Source organism: Aedes albopictus, chromosome 2 (assembly GCF_035046485.1).
Source record: "Aedes albopictus strain Foshan chromosome 2, AalbF5, whole genome shotgun sequence".
Taxonomy (NCBI): domain Eukaryota; kingdom Metazoa; phylum Arthropoda; class Insecta; order Diptera; family Culicidae; genus Aedes; species Aedes albopictus.
Window position 1 is genome coordinate 460,194,004 of NC_085137.1, and position 23,664 is coordinate 460,217,667.

The 23,664-nt window shown below is 38.8% G+C and overlaps 1 protein-coding gene across 3 annotated transcripts in view; it reads left to right on the forward strand.

Annotated features, from left to right (window-relative positions):
* The window catches only part of LOC109418934 (uncharacterized), a 135,115-nt gene that overhangs the window by 106,248 nt on the left and 5,203 nt on the right, over window positions 1-23,664 (forward strand). For all 3 annotated transcript variants that reach the window (XM_029873456.2, XM_029873457.2, XM_029873458.2), the window contains exons 5-7: window positions 10,541-10,689; window positions 10,908-11,103; window positions 14,166-14,963. In XM_029873456.2, the coding sequence (XP_029729316.1) occupies window positions 10,541-10,689; window positions 10,908-11,103; window positions 14,166-14,963 (1,143 nt within the window). The remainder of the gene's footprint in view (window positions 1-10,540; window positions 10,690-10,907; window positions 11,104-14,165; window positions 14,964-23,664) is intronic.

Below are 23,664 nucleotides of genomic sequence, written 5' to 3' on the forward strand. Positions count from 1 at the left end.
CATATGAAAAAAAAAAACATAACAGAAATCTTCAGATATTATTTTATTGCTCAACACTAATAGCTTCCATTACTCAGACATTAATTAAAGATCTCCTTTATAAAACCTACCTTGGATTTCTTCCGGAATTGTTCCATGGATTCCTTTAGAAAATCTTTAAAAAAATCCCTTCAGAAAGTCTTTTACGGATTCCTATCGAAAGTTCCATCATGGATTTCTTAAGAAATTGCTCTAGAATTTGTAGAGTTCAAGTACTCCTCTAGAAAAGCTTTCTTGGGGTTTCTCAGAAACTTCTCCACAAATTCTTTTGGAATTCCGTATAAGAGTTTTTTTTTTCCGGAAATCATCCTCGGATTTCTTCAGGAATGCATTCAGCGACTCATTCAGACACTCAAAAGTTCAGAAATCCTCCAGTAATTCGTCCACGAATTTCTTTAGAAAATCTTAGAATTTCTACAGAAATCCTCAGGTAAATTTCTTGAGGAAACCCTGGAAGAATTACTAAAGAAAATTTGGGAAGAATTTACCTAAGGGAGTCTTTCTTTAGGAGTTCTTCCAAAGGTTTCTTCAGAACTTATTCAGGGATCGCTTAAAAAATTCACCTGGAGATTTCTTCAGAAACTCTTTATGAAATCCTTTCATAAAGATGTACAAGGATTCCATCAAGGTATCTTCTATGGATTGCTATCAAAATTTCTCGGATTTTTTCAGAAGGTTTCCTTCAGAAATTCCTTTGAGAATTTATCAAGAAATTCCTTAGACCTTAGAGAATTTCTCCAGAAATTCCGTGAATTTCTTCAAACATTCTTAGAATTTCTTCAGAAATTTATACAGAATTTTTTTTTTGATTTCTGAAAATTTCTACAGGATTCCTTTTTCAGATTTCTTTTTTTTTAAATTCATTAATGTATTTTTCAGCAGATTCAGAAATTAGTACAGGTATTTCTTCAGGAAGTCCACTAGAGATCTGTTTAAGAATTGCTCTTCCCGGGTAGAGGTGAAGTACTGACGATCAAAACGTGATATTGGTTTGATTGATATAAGAGATAAAAGATCTGAAAATAATATCTGAAAAATGTTCCTAGAACAACTGAACAATATCAAAATTTGATATTTCAAGATCAAACGCATAGTTTGCTACAATTGGTTAGATCTTACAAGATCTAAATATGATCTGATAATGTTGTTCCAGGAGTAAATTTTAGATATTATTTTTAGATCTTTTATCTCTTATATCAATCAAACCAATATCACATTTTGATCTCAATATCAAAATATGCTATTATTGAGCTCTTTTCCTCTACCAGGGTTTGAATCCCATTTAAAGTTTTCAGAATGTGTCCAGGAACTTCTATAGGGATCATCTAGAATATCATGTAGGAAACCCTCTAGAAATGTTTGCAGGAGTTCATACAGATATTTCTCCATGTATTACCGAAGCTTCTCCAGCATTACCTCCGGGTAACTCTAAGAATTTCACCTCGGATTCTTTGAAGAATTTATTTAGAAACGTTCCCTAGGAGTTTCTACAGCAATTCCTTTAGAAATATGGGCATTTTTTTTATTATCGTACAAATTGGGCCGAAGGGTCTCAGATTTTCATGAAACTTTTTCCACAGGCAGGGCTCATGGATATATGAACAATAAAAAAAATTGGAGAATTCAGGGTCGCCTATTTTCCCGGAAAACTCAGGTGGAATTTTTTTGTTTTCTCCTGACACTACTTACTTTGAAAAATCATAACTCAAGAACGAAGCATCGTAGAAACAAAGTTTTTTTCTAATGAAAATGAAAGCAAATTTTCTCCATCCAAAAAAAATATGAAGTGTAAAAAGTTTTCCGCAAAATTTTCTACCGTGGAGAAAATTCATAAAGAAAAGTCGGAAAAACTATGTCCGAACTCGTGAAAAATTTTCAAAAAAAAAATATTTTTGGGAATGTAATTTTATAAGCTTTGATCGCTGAAATTTTAAGAATGTACTTTTTTCTCGTTACTGAGTTATGGTTAATATTGTGAAAATGACCATGTAAGCCTATATTATATGGTCATTTTTCAAAAAAATTTGCCATAACTCAGGAACGAAAATTAAGTGCATTCCAAAAATTTCAGCGATCAAAGCTTATGAAATTACCTTTTCAAAAATATATTTTTAAAAAAATTTTCCACGAGTTTGGACATAGTTTTTCCCGATTTCTTAACGAATTTTCACAACAGTGAAAAATTTTGTGGGAAACTTCTTCCATTTCATATATTTTTTTGGATTCCTGAGAAAATTTGCTTTCCTCCTCTCCTCTTCTTCTTGGCGTAACGTCCTCACTGGGACAAGGCCTGCTTCTCAGCTTAGTGTTCTAAGAGCACTTCCACAGTTTTTAACTGAGAGCTTCCTCTGCCAATGACCATTTTGCATGTGTATATCGTGTGGCAGGCACGAAGATACTCTATGCCCAAGGAAGTCAAGGAAATTTCCTTTACGAAAAGATCCTGGACCGACCGGGAATCGAACCCGTCACCCTCAGCATGGTCATGCTGAATACCCGTGCGTTTACCGCCTCGGCTATATGGGCTTTCATTTTCATTAAAAACTTTGTTGCTACAATGCTTCGTTCTTGAGTTATGATGTTTCAAAGAAAAGGCTTTTATGGCACATTGGGACATTTTTCAACAAAATTGGCCATAACTCAAAAACGAAAAGGAAGTGCATTCCAAAAATTTCAGCGATTAAAGCTTATAAAATAACCTTCTCAAGATATTTTTTCGAAAATTTTCCACGATTTCGGGCATAGTTTTTCCGGCTTTTCTTTACGAATTTTCTCAACTGTGGAAAATTTTGTGGGAAACTTTTCCAGTTCATATTTTTTTTTGGATTTCTAAAAAAAATTTCTTTCATTTTCTTAAAAAAAAAACTTTGTTTCTACGATGCTTCGTTCCTGAGTTATGATTCTTCAAAGTAAGTAGTGTCAGGGGAAAACAAAAAAAAATCCAGCTGAGTTTTCCGGGAAAATAGGCGACCCTGAATTTTCCTCAATTTTTTTTGTTCTTATATCCGTGAGCTCTGCCTGTGGAAAAAAGTTTTATGAAAATCTGAGACCCTTCGGCCCAAACCCGTACGGTAATAAAAAAATCCCCATATCTAAAGAGTTTTTGTCAAAAGATCTTCACAGAAGCTTATCTAGGCGTCTGTTTCAAGTATTCCTACAGGAATTTTTTTGGGCATATGTCCACAAATTCTTTCAGGAATACTTTTAGAAATGCTTTCAGCGATGCCTTCAGAAAATCAAAAGCTCAGAACTCCCCCAGAATTTCTTTACAGATTTCTTTAAAAAATGTTCCACAGACTCCTTTAGGAATTTTATAAAAGGTTTTTCACGGGGATTTTCTTAAAGATTACTTCAGGCGGAACTTGAAGCATTTTCTCATTTTTTTTTTGTTTTTTGACTTTTTATAAAATAACGAAGCAATATTTTCAAAATCGGTTTTCGTGCACATGTAGAGGATGGATCAAGGTATCTCCTGATTTTTTCCAGATGGAAGATGTTTTTAGTTTTTTCAAAAAACATTTATTTTGTGAAATTTTGTTTCAAAATGGTTTGATGATAATGATGATGATGATTGTGTACCCACCATCAGCGCAAGGATTACCTATGGCTGCAGAGTCATACCGGAACGGAATGATCTACCTGATGGTTTGTTGTAGCAGGGTAAGCTAAATTCACTGGAGACCTTCGGAAAACAACATGATAATTGTTATCTCGTGACAAAGTCTGGCCACCCCACGAACATTTGCCCGGAAATTTTGTTTCAAAATGGTTTCTGCAAAAACTAAAAACATTTTCCATCTGGAAAAAAGTCAGGAGATACCTTGATCCATACTCTACATGTGCACGAAAACCGATTTTGAAAATATTGCTTCGTTATGTTATAAAAAATCAAAAACCTAAAAGTGAGGGAATGGATCCAGTTTCGCCTTAATAGACATTCCGAGGAAATCTGCCGAAGGCATTTACGAGGAATTTCATCAGGTTTTTCTACAGGAAGTTTTTCAAAACTTCTCTGAAAAATCATTCAGAGATTCTTTAATAAATTTTTGCTTGAATTTCTACTGATATCCCATCAGTGGTTCTCTTAAAAAATTCTTCAGAGATTTCTCCAGAGTTAAAGGCATTTCTTCAGAAATTTCAGTGCGGGATCTCTTCAACATGGAATTATTCAGAAATTCATCGAAAAATGTCTTTGAATAAATCCTACAGAGATTGTTTCGGAAATTATTCCAAGGGTTTCTTCAAGAATTACATGAGAAATTCCTTCCGGGATTTGTGCAGAAATTCCTACACGATTTTTTTTAGAAATTGGTCCTGGTTTTGCCAGAATTGTCTCCTTCAAAGATTTATGTAGGAATTATTCAAGATATTCCTAAAAGGGTTTTTCCAGAAATTGTAAAGTCTGGAATTGATTTTACAAATTGCACATGAAATCCCTGGAAGAGTTCTTGAAAGAATCTCTGAAATTTTTTTTAAAGAAACCCTTGGATGATGGTTTGAAGGAATCCCTTCTTAAAAAAAAAATCCTTTGGAGATTACTGGAAGAAATTCTTGAAAGTTTTCTGGAGCGGTTCCTTGAAAAATACCTGAAGGAACTCATTAAGATACCCCCTTAATTGCTAGAAAAAATCGTGAGAAACTGTTTGAGGAACTCTGAAAGTAAATTCAACGATAAAATAGAATTAGTAGACATTTCTAGAAGAATCTGTTGAAAATGTCAGCCAAAATTTCTGCAAAAATTGCAGACATAGGTACTGATGGAATTCTTGTATAAATCCATCAATAAATTGTTGAGGGATCCTTGGCAGGAATTTCTGAAGGAATCCTTAGAAGAAATTCTGGAGACATCTCTGCAGAAATTCATTGCTGAATTTCACATACAATTTCTTCAGGGATAATTCTTGAAGGGAAAATTTTTTCAAGATAAACAAAAAAACATCCTGGACAATTTTTGGAGAATTTGGGGTCTCCAATTAGCCTAGTGGTTAAGGCTATGTATCGTTGCCGGGGCCCGTGGCGTAGTTGGTCACACGTTCGCTTCATATGCGGATGGTCATGGGTTTGATTCCCAGCCCCGGCACTTGCAATTTTTCGTCAGTTGCCTTTCCCCCGAAAGCAACTGACACTGACCCTCTTCTGAGCCCCATGGCTCAAACGGACCCGGATACCTGGACATCGGCGAACTGCTACTCATAATGGACCCCCAATCGGACTGGAAAGGAACAACGGCCATCCATCATCATCCTTGTGCTCATCATTCTACTAGGTATAAAGTAGAAAAAGTGAAAGCAGCAGAAAGGCAACCAGTTCGATAAAGTAGAATAGAATCTAGGCGCTGCACAAAATGTAAGTGCAGCTGTCAATTGAAGTCGCTCATGTAGTGCCCCAGTGGACAATAGAGCTGTAAATTAGGTTAAGTGATTAAGAATAAAAAAAAAAAAAGGCTATGTATCGCCAATCTGGAGACGGCGGGTTCGATTCCTGTTCCAGTCGGGGAAATTTTCTCGACTCCCTGGGCATAGTGTATCATGGTGCTTGCCTCACAGTATACAAATTTATGCAATGGCAGGGAAAGAAAACCCTTCAATTAATAACTGTGGAAGTGCTCAAAGAACACTAAGTTGAAGCGAAGCAGGCCAAGTCCCAGTGCGGACGTAGAGCCATAAAGAAGAAGAAGTAGATCCTGGACAATTTGTGACAGTGACATTCTGAGTGAATTTCTGAATTTTTTTTCCAAAAAAACTTTGAAGGAATACCTGTAGGAACTGGAGAACCCTCTGCAGGTATTAATAGAGGGATTTTTGGATGAATTTAAAAAAAATGCCAATGAAATGGTTTTGTTGTAATTTCTACAGGAACTGCGGAATGATCTCGAATCGAAGGATTTCCGTTTTTTTTTGAAAAAATCCCTGAAGTAAGGTCTGAACAAACCCTTAGCAATCCCTGGAGGAACTATTACAGAAACCTCTGCAGGAACTTTCAGAATTTCTTGAGAATTTCCTAAAAAATCTCAATAATGCCTGCGGTATCCCTGAACATGTGAAATAACAACTGAAGGAAATTCTGGAGAAGTTTCAACAATAATTCCTGGAGAGTTCCTGGAAAGAAATCTGCATTTCTAAAGTAAACCCCTTGAGGAGTTTTTGAATTAATATGTGAAAATATCTCCGAATCACTGTCAAGAGAAATGCGTGGATTAGTCTCATGATGAATCTTTCGAAAGAAATTTCTTATGTAACTTCTGAAGAAAATCCAAGAAAGATTCCTGGAATTTTCCAAAAATAATCTTTGAAAGAATCCCTGACTAAAAATTTAAATGAAACTTATGGGTAAGATTGCATTTTAAAGGGCTGCTGGAGCTATCTTTGGGGAAGTATTCGCTTTAATCATTCTAGGAAATCCTGGAAGAGTCTTCTTTCTATAAAAAAACGGAAACTTTTTGATAAATCTTGCAAGTATCGCCAAAGGAATTTCTGACGATGCTTCTAAAGGTCATTGCGGAGTAAATTCTAGAGCCGTACAGGGGAAGCAATACATTCTAAAATAATTTCTGGAGGAATATTTAGAAGAATTCTTACTGAACTCATAGAAGGAATAGCTGCGAGGATGCCCCTTGTGCAATAATTACAGAAGAAAATCGTGATTTTTTTTCATGGAGTGGTTTTCCCGGAATAAGGCGTAATACTGAACTTACTTCTATGGGGGCTAACCAGTATAGAGGGCGATGAGCTAATCTAGGAATTTACTCCAGAACTCCCTGATAGGTTTCCCTCTAGTGTTCCTCCAGAGATTTGTACTAGAGGTTCCTATAGGAAGTCCTCCTGAAGTTCCTCGATGAATTTCTATCGGAATTTCTCCTTGTATATAGGACAAATTTCCTCATTGCCTTCATTTTGGCATTTCTCCAGTAGTGGTTCCTTCCGGAGCAACAGGTATTCTATCTGCAGTTTCTCTACCGATATTTTTCAGGGGATTCCTCCTGACATTCTCCTCGCAATCTCGCATACAATTCTTCCACGAATTACTTCTAATGTTTCTTCTTGGATATGTATAAGTGTTTCTTCAAAGTTTCCTCTTGAACTCTTGAAGGACCCTTAGATCCTTCTCTGATTTTTGTTTTCTGTAGTTCTTTAAGGGTAGTATTTTTCAAATTCCCCGAACGATACCCCTGCAATTAATTTTTTTTTCAAGAAATTCTTGCTTTTTTGAGAAATCCCATAAAACAATCCTGAAGAAGCTTTTTCTGTAATTTCTGCAGTTTTTTTCTCAAATAATTTCTTCACAAATTCCCCTTAGTCGCTCGCTGCTTTTCCTCCAGAATTCTTTGGAATTCATTGTTCAACCCAGCTCTAAATATTACCTTTTCTGATTGCTCGCAACTAGAAACTCATAAATCTGAGTTTTGAACCTTCCCGTTGTGGTAGAGTGGAGAAGCATTGATTTTGCGTTGCGTTGCGTTGCGTTGCGTTGCGTGGTAACGGAGTAATTTAGAGTGGAGAAGCATTGATTTTAAATAGAAACAGAAGAGGGCAACGAAAAATGGTGAAATTCAGAACTTGTCAAAAAAATGTTGCACAGCATACTAAGCAGTAACTTCTTCAGAATTCCTTCAGAAATTCATCCTGGGATTTCTTCAGAATTCCTCTCGTGATTCTCTCATGCAATTCCTCTTCGTATACCTACTGGGAATCCTCTCCTGATTATTTTGTGAATTTCTGTTGAAATTGCTCCTGGAATGCTGCTGGGATTTCTCCAGGAACTTGAGTGTTGTGGGAATCCTCCAAGAAGTCTTGCTAAGAATCCCTAAGAAATACCTGCTGAAAATTCTTTATGAGTTCCTGGAGGACGATAATATCACACATACCATCTGGAACTACTTGAAAAATCTCAGCACGAATTCTTGGAGAAACCCTGGAAGGAGTTCCTGAAGACATCCCAGCAAGAATGCCTTTAGGTGTTACGAGAAGGATTCCTAAAGGAATCCTTAAAAAAATCCATGCAATTGCTATATGAATCCATTGGGAAACTATGGAAGTATCCCAGTAAAAAATTCTAGCAGAATCCCATTAGGCGTTACTGGAACAATTTTAAGAAGATTTTTCAAAGGATGTATCCAACAATTCCTCTTGGAATTTCTCCAGGCATGCCTACAGGGGTTCCTCCGAAAATTGTTCCTAGGATTCTTCCACGATTTCCTCTTGGGTCCCCTTGATGTTCTTGCCGAAATTTCTAGTTTAGGAATACTCAATTTCTGGAGAAATATATGAATAATTGCACGAGGGTTTGCAGGAGGAATCCCGAGAGGAATTTCTGAAGTAATTGCTAGAGGTGTATCAAGAAAAACTTCTGAAGGAATCCCGGCAGGCATTCCTGGAGGATTTTCAAGAGCAATATCTGAAGGTGTCTTCTTCTTCTTCTTCTTCTTCTTCTTCTTCTTTGTGGTCCTACGTTCTCACTGGAACTTAGTTTTCTTTTAGCACTTCCACAGTTATTAGTTGAAGGGCAAGCACAATGACACACTATGCCCAGGGAGTCTAGGAAATTTTCTCGACAGAAACAAGAATTGAACCCGCTATCTCCAGTTTGGCGATCCATAGCTTTAACCACTAGGAGACCCATCTGAAGGTATCCTTGAAGCTATTTTTGCGGGAGTTTTTGAAAAAGTCAGAGAAGAACTCATGAAGAAATTCTAAGAGAAATCTCTGGACGAAGCACAGGAGGAGCTTTAATGGACTTCTAGGAGGAATCTAGGAAGTTTTGCAAAATTTGGTGGTTCTCAAACTTGAGTGACGGCCCACGCGAACTTCTCAATATACGAAAGTTTTTGGAGAAAAGGACTATTTTTTTTGATTCTGAGTTTCGAGGAACATGTGCATAACATGTTTTACAATAAGTGGTGTTGCACAGATCAGTAGTTTCCAAGCAGAGGCCACGGGCCATGCTAATTTCTCAAGTACCGAAGTGCGATTAGAAAGTGAAAAAAGTTTTCAGATTCTGCGTCTCAAGAAGCATTTATCACAGAATAGGGGTGTTGCGAAATTCAGTGGTTCTCAAGCTAGGGTCACGGACCTTGCTGATTTCGCAAAAACTGAAAGTCCGAGGAGAAGGACTGAGTGCTTTATGAATTTTAAATCACAAAGAGCACTTATTGTAATAAAGTTTCCAATCTGGGGTCACAGCCCTTGCAAATTTCTCAAGAATCTAGAGTGCCAAGACAAAGTAAAAATGGTTTTCAGATTCTGCGTCTGTAGAAGCTATTTTGACGATAAATTTGCATTGCAAAACTCATTGGTTCTCAAGCTGGCGTCACAGGCCATGCTGATTTCGCTAGAAAACGAAAGTATGAGAAGAAGGTGTCAATGTTTTAAGATTCTGCGGTTCAAGTAGTAGTTATTACAATATACTGGTGTTGTAAACCTCAGGGGTTTTCAATCTGAGATCACGGTACATGCAATTCTCTTAGGAATTGAAATTGCGATGAGAAAGTGAAGATGTTTTTTTCAGATTATGCAATCAGTTGTTCCCAATCTGCAGTGTCTTGAGAATTTCGCGTGACCCTTGACCATGAATTGGAAATGCATCTGTATTGAAGATACTGCTCCTTGAGATGAGCAATCCGAACAACAATTGCACTACACTGGAACCTCTTTTTCACTTTTGACGAAAAGTGAAAATAAAATTTGTATCAGCCTTAAAAATATTCTTATGAAAAACATTGGTTCTAAGTAGCTTTCCCTGTTTTTATGCAGGGCATAAAAAGGTGCATAAATTAAAAGTGCATAAAAATAACATGCAGAAGAAGAGGTTTAAGTGTATATAAAGTAATTGAGTGATTTCCTGCAGAAATATTTGCAGCATCTCTATGGGAAGTTTTTAAAATATTAGGGATGGTTTTTTAACGCTATAAAATTCTCAGAAAATTCATGAATTCCTAAACACTCCTAGGAGATTCTTGCACAAACTCAAGAAAATCCTTTCACAGTTAAATAAAATGCACGTATTTAGGATGGATTTCTTAGCTCATTTTCAAAAATCTTTTACTGAAGAAGCTGGAATATTTGTATGAAAAATTTTGTGAGATAATTCTGGAGTTTTTTTTTGTAGAAATTCCTTGTTACTTATTTTTTCTTTAATCTTTTTATTTAAAAAGGTTACCAACGGTATATGGATGTGTTTTCGTGGAAAAACAGTGATGAAATTTTGTTGAAATCCATGGGGTTAGATTGGAGTCTCTTAGAGTAATGTCGAAGAAATTTAACAAAAAATCCTATTTTAGAAATTATTTATAGTATACAAAAAGTTTTCATCAGTTATAAAAGCATGTGCCGCAAAACTTCATTATCGTTTTTAGTTTTATATTTTCAATTACACGATTTAAGTAAAAATGTAAAGAGTGCCAGCTGGACTCTGACAGTGATAGACTCTAAGAGACAGACAGAACCGATCACCACTCATTTCCACTCACGTTTTTTTCCCCAAATTCATTTCCCCCTTTTTCCAGTCAACTGCTCAACCAAACGGAAATCATCTACTCGGTGTTTGTCGGCGGACAGCCGGTCCTGGCCACAACGGCAGCAGAAGATATGAAACTTATGTCCCAAGAGGAGGCCGAACACGTGATGGAAACCTTGGTCTATCTGAAAGCCGACCGTACGTATCAACGACATACACATTCCTTCAACCGAAGTTTTTTGCTTTCAATCTGGTTCAGAATAGTGGCGGTGACCGGACGACTATCAGTCGCATACATCATGATTCAACCGCTTGGGTCATCGAAAGCCAGACAGAGGAGCAGATTGGAAAATTCAAACCGATTGTTTGCTTATTTGCGTTTTTCGTTTTTTTTTTCTCTGCTTTTCTTCCAACAGCATATCTCAAGGAACCGCAGGCAACACCACTGATACCGTCCACCTACAACGGCAGCTCGAATGTGATCGCTCTCATCGGTCAGAATCCGACACTTTTTGTCGTGTCCTGCGTGGCCAGTGCGCTGTTTCTGGTGCTGCTGATTGGCATCTTCCTGGTGGCCCGAGGCAAGAGGAAACACATTACCGAGCTAAAGAAGTGAGTTTTGCGTTTGACTTTTGGGCGGAATTGATTCATTCACGGAGAGAAAACTGTTGTACAAAACAGCGATATCCTTTTCGGAGGGAAACTTAAACACGTTTCAAATCAGCAAGCTTCACTTCACGGGATGACAGAGAGTTTTCAATGAGGTATCATTGGGTTCAGGAGATATTCCAGGGGTTTGTATACATTCCAGACACTTCAGCAGCATTCCAGGGTTTCAAAGGGGTTTCAAAATCGTTTCAGGAGCTTTCAAGAGGTTCCCAGGGATGTCAGGATTCAAGATTCAGGACTTTCGGGTATTCCAAGGTTTTTAATCGGGTTTCAGACGTGTTCCAATGTAGTTTCATAGGGCTTCAGTGGGATTTAGTGAGATTCAGTACCATAAAAGAAGAGGTTTAGGATGTCACAGGAGTCCCAATGGGATTACAAAAGGGATCAGGAAGCTCCAAGGAAGTAACAAGGGTTTCTGGTGAGACGTTAGTTTTTAGAGGATTTCTAGGCAGGTGCAGCCCGAGCAGAAGAAAATAACAATCGCATAACAAAATGCGTTATTTTGGCACAATAACTGAGTAATAAAATCTGTTATTTTAATGTTATTAACATAACATATTTTGTTATAAACTTGCGTGTCATAAGCGGCAAAATAACAAATATCATAACAAAAAAATGTTCCTGGAAGACCAATTTAATAACATGTTTTGTTGGTGTCAATAACAACTTAATAACAATGAATTTGGAAAATATTTCAATAACAAATTTTGAACTTCAAAAGTTATTAATAACAAACCAAAAGCAAATTTTTTTGGACCACCCTTTAGATAGAGCTATCTTAATTGCAAATTATAACATATGAGTCTAACTATTTCCGAGGAACTACTAATCAACCAAGTATTATAAAATTCGGAGATTTTCTATGGAATGGATGCAACTATATGTAACTGGATTCAAAAAATGATAAAAAAAACAGGACATAAGGACTGTTCACTTTATAAAGAGGACAGTTTTGCAACGCTATAAAAAGAAAAGGCGCAGTACAAATTTCACTAGCCTTGGATGGCTGACTGTAGATTATATTAACATATAATTGCCATAACTAAATTGAGGTCAAACAGTTGAACTTCATAGAAATGGGACAAAGTGTTTGGAATGGTCAATTTTTTGATTGACAAAAACTAAAGATAAAAACAAAACAACGACGGAAACCATTGCAAATTTAACATAATATTGACGTCGGAAATAAAATTTTACATGTAGTTATTCTCAAAAAAGAAGTATAACGATATAAGAATTGAAAATAAACAATAATAAGTTTCTCTAGAGTCGAAAACTTGCAATAATGTAGCTGAAAGTATGGCATTTTTCACTATGATCATCATTACGGATTAAGTTGATGTTGAAGAATGCACTTAAAAGCATATCTTTCTTCTGTGTAATTTAGAAAGCAATTCTCTCATGCACTGGACAAATTTTGACCCGAATCCGTTGTGTTATTACATCACTGTGCATGAATAAATAGTTTTTTATAAATCTCTATGAAAACAAGAAAACTTACTATGTCAAGCTGGATGCTTTTTGGTGCAGTACTACTGACCAACTATTGAACTATATACTTGGTAGAATAGTATTAGATTCCAATACATTGAAAAATTGATGAAAATTTAATTGTTAACTATGTGAATAATTATATAGAATCTTGGGAATTGAGTTTTTATTGACGTTTAACGTAAACCGCTTCAGTTGCATAATAATAAACATTTTGGTTAATGTTACATTTTTCCTACATTGTACAATAATTGTTGAAAGTTTTTTTGAAAAATGAAAAAGATACCCCATAAACAAGATGTCCTCTTTATAAAGTGAACAGTCCTTAATTGTCGAAGTGTTCATAAAGTATTAGGCTGACAAGAATAATAATTAGAATAATAAGATAATATGTACGGAATGCTGTAAAGAACGTAAATCTCCAATGTTGTAGTTACAATATAAAAACTTGTTTTTGTTGTGATATTGTTTATCAAATATTTGTACACTCTCAATATCACAATAATAACTTAGTTTGCTCCATAACAAAACATGCTATTTAAATGTTGTTTAATGGGTGCATATCAATAGCTGTATATTAACAAAATAAGATTGTCCAACAAAACATGTTATGGAAAAGTAATTCTTTGATAAGTTAATAATAACAAAACAAGATATAAAAACAGATTATGTTATTTTGTAGTTATTATTTTGCTATTCTCTTCTGCTCGGGAGGGGATGTTTTTATGTGCATTACAGAAGGTTTCAGAGCTTCTGGAGTATTCGAGGGGACTTCATGGAGTTTTAGAGGTGTTCCAAGGAATCTCCATGGGGTTTCAGGAAATTTCATCAGATTCCAGGAAGGATTTAGTGTAAACCTCTAAAATGCTGCAGATTGTTTCTGCGCATTTCAAGCTTGCTCTAGGGAAATTTCGGGAAGATTCAATGGGTTTCCGAGGGTTTCAGGATTCGGGAAGTTTAGAGGGTTTTAGTTTTCTCATAGTACGCAAAGAGTGAGATTTCAGTATTCGCGTTGACGGTGTCTCTCTGAGAGAATGGCGCTGTGCGTGAAAACAATTTTTTTTTTAACATGGGAAAGGATAGGAGCTGAATTTTCAAATCCTTCTAAAATATTTTAGGGACTTCAGATTGAAAAAAGTGTTAATGTTTTGCAATATACTTTCAATTAGCTACATTATAACTGGTTTTAGACAATAAGTTTTTGAATCACAATGTTATGTCCATAATATAGAGTATCAAAATCTCATTCGATAACATTAAGAACGTTTTGCTTAAAAAAAATCTATAAAGAATTAGAAGCATTTGCAGCTCCTATCCTTTCCCATGTTAAAAAAATTGCTTTCACGCACAGCGCAATTCTCTCAGAGAGGCACCGTCAAGGCGAATACTAGCGAGTTTTTCATTATTATTTATTTATCGCTGTTCGTTGAATACATATCATTTAGTAACAGTTAATTATATATTAACATATTTCTCTCCGTGTTCCTCAAATGATTCTTCTCACCCGTACATAGACTGGAGTCAACTCAGGCCTTAGTGATGCCCGGTAGCAGCGGCGGAGACGACCTAAACACCGTCAAGTCCGATAGTGGCAGCAGTCACCATTCGCCGTTTCAACGGGACCCCTCTACGGTCAGTGTCATTGGATCGGTTCCGACGACGACGACGAAGCCCTCTCCAACCATTCACTTCCCCCTGCCGCCAATGTCACGCCCCACATCGTCTTCGAGCTACTCATCCGACTCGTCCGTTTACTATCCGAAACGGAAACTCAAGCACCACACGCAGGATTTGCTGGACGAGCGGGCGGTCACCCTGACCAACAAGCTGCAGAAACAATTTGGATCTTTGGTCACCACAGAAAATGTCTACGCTTCAGTCCAGAAACCCAAGAAAGAGCACACGCACAAACGGCGTCGAAAGTATCTCGGATCGGAGAACCGAGTCGGATCCTACGAGGGGGCCATGCTGCATGCCCCGGGAAGCCCCATCACCGCCAGCACCACGACCTCCAACAGTGCCAGTGGTTCAAGCGAACAGTCGTACGATACGCGACCTGCCAAGCTAACACCACCCTACGAACACAACGAAACGTTCAACACAGATGTCATCATGAAGCACTACCTGAAGAAGAAAAAGACATCCGGGATGTTGGTGGGCCACTACAATGGTGGGTTCACGATGGACCAGGTTCCCACGGAGGCGTTTAACAAAGATAAGATCCGGTATTTGGAGAAATGTGGTCGAGCCTCGGTTGATACGGGCAGCATCGGATCGTATCTTAGTATGGCGTCGGTAAAGAGTTTTCCGAGGTAGGTGAATCTGTATGTATTACACAAGCCCGTGCACAAGGGGGGGTTTTGGGGGTTAAACCCCTACCATTACCGACGCTTTTTACACTAGGCGCTCCTCCGCCTTTTGCCGAAATTGTCAAAAACCCCTCCCTTGGCGCCACTTCTGTGCACGGGCCTGGTATTACATAGCCTCAATATTTTTTGCTTTCAATTTGTTCGAGGATGATTCGTTTTCTTTGTGCAATTGCACTATATAGGATGGCTACCGGGATAAGTTATATCATGTCCTTTGTCGTACCGTTACCAACCATAGGTAACTCTTAAATTCGCGCTTTTACTCTTCCTTTCTATCAAAAACGTCTTCCTTCATCAATTAGCCTGCTTCATTTATTCAGTTCGCCTTCAATCACTTATTTAGTTCAACATCAAATTCATGATAACACTATATCAACAATTTTCCGCCATAATACTCAACGCCATACTGCCGTAATTCTGCAAAGTGACGTAAGCGACATTGATAGTTTTGGTCCTTTTTTGGTTATTATTCATAAACCTCTTGCTCATCCTCTAAGTTTCTTTCCATAGATGATAAATTACGACTAGATCTTGCATTCTAATACTACAGGAATACCACATACAAACAGAGGTAACACTTTTCAAAACGGCTTGGCATATGCATTTATCGATCAATTCAAATTTCATTTGATTTGCGCGATCGTTCCACCAGATGCGCTAGTGTTCGATCTCTTTGACGTTTGCCAGTGTACACGTTGCTGAATGATGCAAACGAAAACTACAGGCAATTTGTGTAGTAGTCTGCGTGTCAGCAAAACGTCAAATCGAAATCCATCATGGCCGACAGTATCACGCGCGGTTCTACCAACAGGTGGCAGTGTGCTCATGAAAATGACACCGGGCAAACGTTTTTGATGAATTTTCTTTAAGAGTTACGTCTGTTTGTCTGTGGGGATACCACGGTGTTATTTTTACACCAGATATTATATGTAGTATTCAAAAAATATCGAGATTTTGAATGGCGCTTACGTCACTTTGCAGAATTACGGCAGCATAAACGTCGGTCACGCCCAACGCTCGCTAGATCACGCTCCACCTGGTCCGCCCATGGTGCTGTCTGCACTCTACGCTTTCGGATAATAAGCAAACACCAACTTTGCAGAGTAGTTGTCCGGCATTCTTGCAGCATGGCCTGCCCACCATGGCCTGCCCACCATATCCGTTCAGCTTTTCCCACTTCAAGGATTTTGGATTCACCGCAGAGTGCAGCGAGCTCGTGGTTCATTGTTCGTTGGCACATACTATTCTGCTATAAAGATCGTCCTTAGCACGCGTCGCTGGAAAAGTCCGCTCAGGTCTTCCTCGAGCATGGTCCATATCTCGTGTCCGTGGAGGACCACTGGTCCAATTAGCGTCTTGTGTACATTGTACATTTTATGCACGGTACATATTTGTAAACTCAAAGTGGAAGACTTAAGCGGACTAACTACGGCGGATGCGGATCAATATGGGCCAAAGATAAAGAGCTTCTTTTGATTATGATTAGTTATCCGTAAAACGACTGTGTTGAGCTAGGCTTCTGAATAGACTGATGTCTAATATATTGTCATCGCTATCGTCGAGCCCTTCGGCTCTCGAATGACGTCTAACATTTCGGAAAGCGCAAGGGATGCGCAAGTAATATACTACAGTACATTTTGTGTGGGGGTGAATCTTTTTTGATCGTAGTTTCTTCTGGAGCCCGTAACAGGCACGACTTCCACTGATGATGCACCTTTGTATTTCACAGCTCACGTTATTATGGTCAGCCGTCAGCAAGAAACCGAGGTGGACGAATTCTTCCACCACTTCAAAAATATCCCTGTCTTTAATAATATTGCTGCCATGGCTTGTCCTGTCTCGCTCAGGCCCACCTACCAGCATGTACTTTGTTTTCGCCACATTCACCACCAGTTCGACCCTTGCTACTTCATGCTTCAGGTGGGTGTACAGTTCTGCCACCGTTCAAATTGTTCTGGCGATAATGTCCATGTCGTCCGCAAAGCACACAAATTGGCCGGATTTCGTGAAGATCGTACGCGGGCTGTTGAGCCCGGCTCGTCGGATAACACCTTCCAGGTCAATGTTAGGCAGGAAACTCCATCACCTTGTCGCAGTCCCCGTCGAGATTCGAGTGACTATCCAGTTCACTCGAATCTCGACGGGGACTACGGTAAGGTGATGGACACCCGAAATCCTTACGCTGTTTTGAACACCGTCCATCGTTGCTCTTATCAGCCTGGTTAGCTACCCGCGAAAGCTGTCCATAACTCTGTGCGGTTGATACAGTCGTATGCCGCCTTGAAGCCGATGAACAGGTGATGCGTTGGGACCTGGGTACTACTGGAGAATTTGCCGTACAGTAAAGATCTGGTCCGTTGTCTACCGGTCGTCGATGCAACTGGCTTGGTAACTTCCCTCGAATTCATTTATATTAAGCTTAGTTTCCTGCTCCCAAGTAGAGCGCTCAAGTAAAATGCCTTCTTTTTCCGTAAGTAATTTTGACATTTGTTCAACTGACAGCATTTTAACGAAACGATGCTGTAAGAAGGATGTGAAAGAAAAGGACACCAGATTGTTTACGATTGGACTTGAAGAAATTTCGTTCGTTTCCTCAGGAAATATTATTGAAATGTACTTTTTCGCACGCGTGTGGGGAAAATTATTTTATTTATAACTTTTGGGTGGGCTTCTGGGGGAAATCCAGACTACGGATTCGCACTACGGTGGGAGGAATTCTGCAGGGTCTCTGATGGTTACTTCATGGAGTTCTTGTAGAAATACTGGGACAAAGCTTCACAGGGAATTGAATGAAGATCCACGAAGGATTCTTTGTGGTGAATCTTCTGGCATTCCGTACGAAGGTTTTTATTTGAGATTTTGCACAAAAATCTCTTGAAATTCTTCCAGGTGCTCCACCAGGAGTTCGCCGGGGATTGTCTTCAAATGTCTCTGGGATTTTCATTTCCCTCCATGAGGGATTTCTGTAGTATTTTTTTTCGGGGTTCACTCAGATATTTATTCAGAGATTCCCGCAGAAATTCCTTCCGGGATCATTCCAAGAGTTTCTTCTGGGACTTCTATCTATCTATCTATCTATCTATCTATCTCTATATCTATCAGGCAAAGGCTGGGGTCCACGGCTGTTTGTCTCCAGTTCAGCACTCTGCGTAGGGTCCGCAGATCGTCCTCCACTTGGTCGACCCACCTAGCTCGCTGCGCTCCACGTCTTCTTGTACCGGTCGGATGACTCTCGAGAACCATTTTAGTCGGGTTGCTATCCGACATCCTGATGACGTGACCCGCCCACCGTAGCCTCCCGATTTTCGCGGTATGCGCGGTATTCGTGAATTTCTGGGACTTCTACAGGAATGCATTCTAACAAATATACTATATTAACAATATAGGTCACTTCGTGTTTTCACATACAACGACATGGAGACGCCGTTTACGAATGATTACAGCAACACCTGCTGTCAGAAAAAGTCAATAATTGTATTTTGATCAATTTTTGTTTACCGTGCAAGGTGACATTTCTGAAAAAAAGATGTTAGGGGTGTCAACGTTTTTAGTTCCAAAATAATCGAATAAATAATCGATTTACAATATACATAAACAAATTAATATTGCGCATTTATTTCATCACTGGACTGCGCACTCGGTCTGTATAAGTGCGAAAACGTTAATAAAAGTGCGCGATTGCATCAAATCCAGTTGATGTCTTCAGCGCACTATTTCTTTGATTTATGATGAATAAGTGCTCTGAACACACCGAGTTGATTTGTTGCAATCGCGCACTTTAATTTACGTTTTCGCATTCATGAAACCCGTCCAGTGGTGAACTCAATGCGCTATATTTCATTAGATGAAATCTACGAGTACATCTGTAGAAGAATTTGAATGCTCCCTCACACTGAAAATAATCAAAACGCATCATCCATGTTCTTTTATACGTTGATTTATCGTTTAAAACAGCAAGCTATCTTAACGTGTAATTCTTTTGAAACTGATGTTGAATAGTTTAGGTTCTGAACCACTGTCTTTTACACATGATTTGATCGTAGTGTGTTTATGTATCGATAATGGAAATGATTCGCCTTCAACTTAATGCACATCACCGAACTCGCTCGCGTTAGGTATGTATTAGCATGCTTCATTTTTGGAGGACAGGAACCCAAAGCTGGGTGCCTTTTACTAATATTCTGAAGGAAATTGACATTAATGATGTCATTAACGTGTTTTACACATGATTTCGAAAAGTGTATCTACGACTGGTTTGACACGTTAAATTCAATTGTTTTCCAACTAGTGAAAATTCATGTGTGAAACGAGTGATTCGAACGTGTAGAATATTTTCAGTGTAACGTCATCGAAATCGTTTCACTTCGAAATTTAAAATTTTCAACCTCAAAATTAACTTATATTTTGCCCAGGTGGTTGCTATTTTCCTTTGACAATGGCTTTTAATATCATCTTTCTTAATGTCCACGCTGACGAAGATCACCAACCAAATACACGTCAAATTTCTTGTGTCAGAGTGCAAGACATTGAATCCAAGGGTGCACAAGCTAATGGGCAGATGCACGAAATTTCAACGTTTGAGCGTTCCGTGCTTACAAAAAATGAGTTCCGGGACCGGACCTGAGAATATAACCCGTCAAATTTAATTTCGATTAATTTCGTTGTTCTTCCGAAGTGAACTGTGAGTTTATTCGAATACTGGTTGTTTTATTCCGGACTAATCGGTTTCCTTTGTTGTTGGATGTGTGAACATTGTGCTGTCAAAGATTGAACATTTACACGATCGTCGCGAAATCCTTGCAAAGCTTATTTTTAAATATTAGTCATGGGCTTCTGGGTAAACTTCAGTTAGTAAAAATATTCTAGCAAATTCGCCTGCTGCAGGAGTGATAATCCTCTATAAATTTATTCAAGCATTCCTTCAGATGTTCCTTCTGAATTCCTTCTGATTTTCCAACGGAAGATTCTTCTCAGTTTTTTCGTTTCCTTTGCTAACCGGAAAAATCCGTTGTTGTTTATCCGTTGCTAACCATCGTTAATCGCGTCTAACTACACCTGCGGCTCAGTAAGCAGCGACGGTTAGGAACGGATACATGCGGATTTTCCCATTAGAAAAGGATATGTCATTCCCGGTCATTCCCCTTGGTTTCCTTCTAGTTTTTTTTCTGAGATTCATTCAGTAGCTCTTTTTGAAATTCCTCCAGGAGTGCCTTCAGAGATTGATTTGAAATTTTTTTTTCTTAAATTTCTCCAGAGGTTCCTACGAGGAACCCCCAGTAGTTCCTACTGAAATTATTCCAGCAATTTCTTCTGATGTTCCTTCAAGAATTAATTCTAAGAATCCTCAAGAATTCTCTTCTAGGATTCGTCAAGAAGTTCCTTATAGGAATTCCTTATAGGAGTTTCTTGGAGTTTTTTTGGATTCCTGCAGAAGCTCAGCTCCTTCAACAATTCCCTCAGGAGTTTTTTTTTACGAATACCTCCCGGAATTCCTTCTGGAATACCTCCCGGAATTCCTTCTGGAATACCTCCCGGAATTCCTTCTGGAATACCTCCCGGAATTCCTTCTGGAATTCCTCCAAAATTTTCCAAGAACGACCAGGAGTTGTTTCAACGTTTCAAGGATTTATCCAAGAGCTCCTTCAAAAAATCCTTCTTCTGGGAATTTCAACCGGGATTTCTACCAGTATTCCTCCAAAAGTTCCTTCTGGAATCCACTCCGTCATTTAAGGATTTCCACCGAGTCTTCTGGGATTTTTCAAGGATTTCTTTTGAAATTTCGGAGAAATTCCAAAGTGACTTTGTAAAATACCAACGCGATTTTATATGAACAATTTAATTAATATTTTTCGAGGGATATTTCCAGGATTCCTCCTTCAGAAGGTCCCTCTTTGAAGTATCAGAAATCCTCCTGCGCCTAGTTTGATGCTGCTTGAGCAAAACTTTGGGGAAATATGTTGTTGAAGTTGCATTAAATGAGAATATAACAACACAGTTTTGCTCAAACAGCATCAAATCACGCAAGCAGTCATAAAACCCTTGTTATTTTGTTACCATTATTGTAGTTACCATTTTATTGCAACGGAGAATATACTTTCTCATTATACAAATCATGATACTACAAATCTAGTACTTCACTGATTGCGTTTTATTCATGGAGATATGTAATCCCAGATAAAAAAAATGTTCGAGGATGGAGGAGGAACGCTGGAACGCTTTCCCTGAGCATTTCCGAAAGGAGTTCCTAAAACAATTCCAGAATAATTTCTAGGAGGAATCCCCCAAGAGCTTCAGGAGGAATCTTGGAGAAAAAAAACCAGGCTGCAAATCTTAAAGGGATCCCACAAGAAAATTCTTGTGTAATTTCCGGAGAAAATACCGTTCATCGCTCGCTAACGTAAAGTTCGATTTGGGTCGTCTGTGTTTTAGTCTGTTATGTACGTTTATCGGTTCAAATTTACTTCTCATCTGCAACTTCGCATGTCGCAGCTTCGATTTGGTGCTGCGACGATAATATACGCCAGAAATTGTTCAAGAAGAGAGAACAAAATTTGTTCTAATTTGAGTAGTTGAAAAAAAAATAATCGATTTTTTCAGAAGAAATGGGCATCCCTACCATGCAATGACAGTTCGACAGAATAAACGTCATTCGGATAGCGCATGCATTTAGTGTGTAGTAGTGCCTCTTCTGACGCTTGGTGGCGACACATTCACTAAAAAGGTGTCGCCAAAAAATCGTAAGAGTGACCTATATTGTTAATATAGTATATTTGATTCTAAGCTTTCTCTAATAATTCCTCCAAAGATTCTTGCAAAAATTTCTCTGGAGATTCCTGCAGGAACTCCTCCGGAGATTTTTTTGGCAATTCCTCGGGAAACCTTCCGGAGATTGCTCCAAAAGATCCTCCTAAAAATCCTCCGGAGGTTTCTTCGAAGATTCTTCCAGAAATTCCTCCCGGAATTCCTGCGAGGATTCCTCCAGAAATTTCTCCGATGATTCCTCCAGGAATTCCTCCGAGGATTCCTCCAGGAATTCCTCCGAAAATTCCTCCCGGATTATCTCCACCAATTTTTTCAGGAATTCCTCTGAGGATTCCTTCAGGAATTTCTTTGATAATCCTCCGGATTATCTTTGCTGATTTTTCCAGGAACTCTTCCAAAATTTCCTCCAGGTACTCCTCCGAAGATTCCTCCAGGAATTCCTCCGGAGATCCCTCCAAAAAATATTCCGGAGAGTTGAATGAGGAACTCCACCGGAGATTCCTCCAGAAAACCTCCTTGAAATTTCTCCAATAATTCCTGTAAAGATTCCTCGAGAAATTCCTCCAGAAATTCCTCCCAGAATTCCTCCAGAAATTCCTCTCAGAATTCCTCCAGAAATTCCTACCGCAGTCCCTCCAGAAATTCCTCCCGGAATTCCTCCGGAGATTTCTCCAGGAATTCCACCGGAGATTCCTGCAGTAATTTCTGGAGGAATCTCGAGAGAAATTCCTGGAGGAATCTCCGGAGAAATTCCAGGAGGAATCTCCGGTGGAATTACTGGAGAAATCTCCGGAGGAACTATTGGAGGAATCTGCATATTGTTAGTGTACGTTCAAAATTTCATTCAATTCGGTTCACTGGTTTCCGAGATGTGACAGTTCAAAAATTAGTTGTCTAAATAATAGTGTTTTACCCGAACGGTTCTTATTTCGCGAAATATTAATCAATCGAGCCCAAATTTGTACCAATAATGCACATATAATAGGTTGACAAACAGTGCCTATCCCAAACATTTTGGCCATCCCCTGTAGCTGAATATTTGAAACCCTTTTGTAGAGCATATCACTTTTAAACGAATCTTACCCAAAATAACGAATTCAATTACAAAATAATTAGGGAAACACACTTTTATCAAAATTTATTCTTTTTATGATACCTTGATACCTTGTTGGCTACAAAGTAACTTTACTCCAACGCCGAGCGTATAGTAGAGCACCATCTTCGTCGGTCTTGGGCGATGTTCCTCCAGTTTCCCCGAACGTGTAGGGATCGTAGATCTTCTTCAACAGCGTGCAGCCAGCGAGTTCGCGGCCGCCCACGAAGTCGCCTACCTCTACCGGGTTCTCTGCTGAATATTATTTTCGCTATTCTTTCTTCCGACATTCATACTACGTATCCAGCCCACTGAAGTCTGCCGTATTTTATACGTTTCACAACATTCGCATCTTCGTACACTTGGTACAACTCGTGATTCATGCGTCTGCGCCACACTCCATTTCCTTGTTTCCCACCGAGAATTGTCCGCAGCACTTTGCGCTCAAAAACTCCAAAAGCTTTTCGGTCTACCTCCTTTAACGTACACGCTTCGTGACCGTAGAGGGCAACCGGAAGAATCAGCGTCTTATACAGAGCGAATTTTGTTTGCACTTGCAAGTTACGGGACCTAAGCTGGCTACGCAATCCGTAAAAGGCCCTATTCGCAGCTGCACTACGCCTTTTCACTTCACGGGAAACGTCATTGTCACATGTCACAAGTGTTCCAAGATAAACAAATTCTTCAACAACTTCAAACACTTACCCATCAATCATTACCTCAGCACTAACACCACTAGGCCTGCTTCTGTCTCTACCCGCTATCATGTACTTCGTCTTGGTAGAGTTA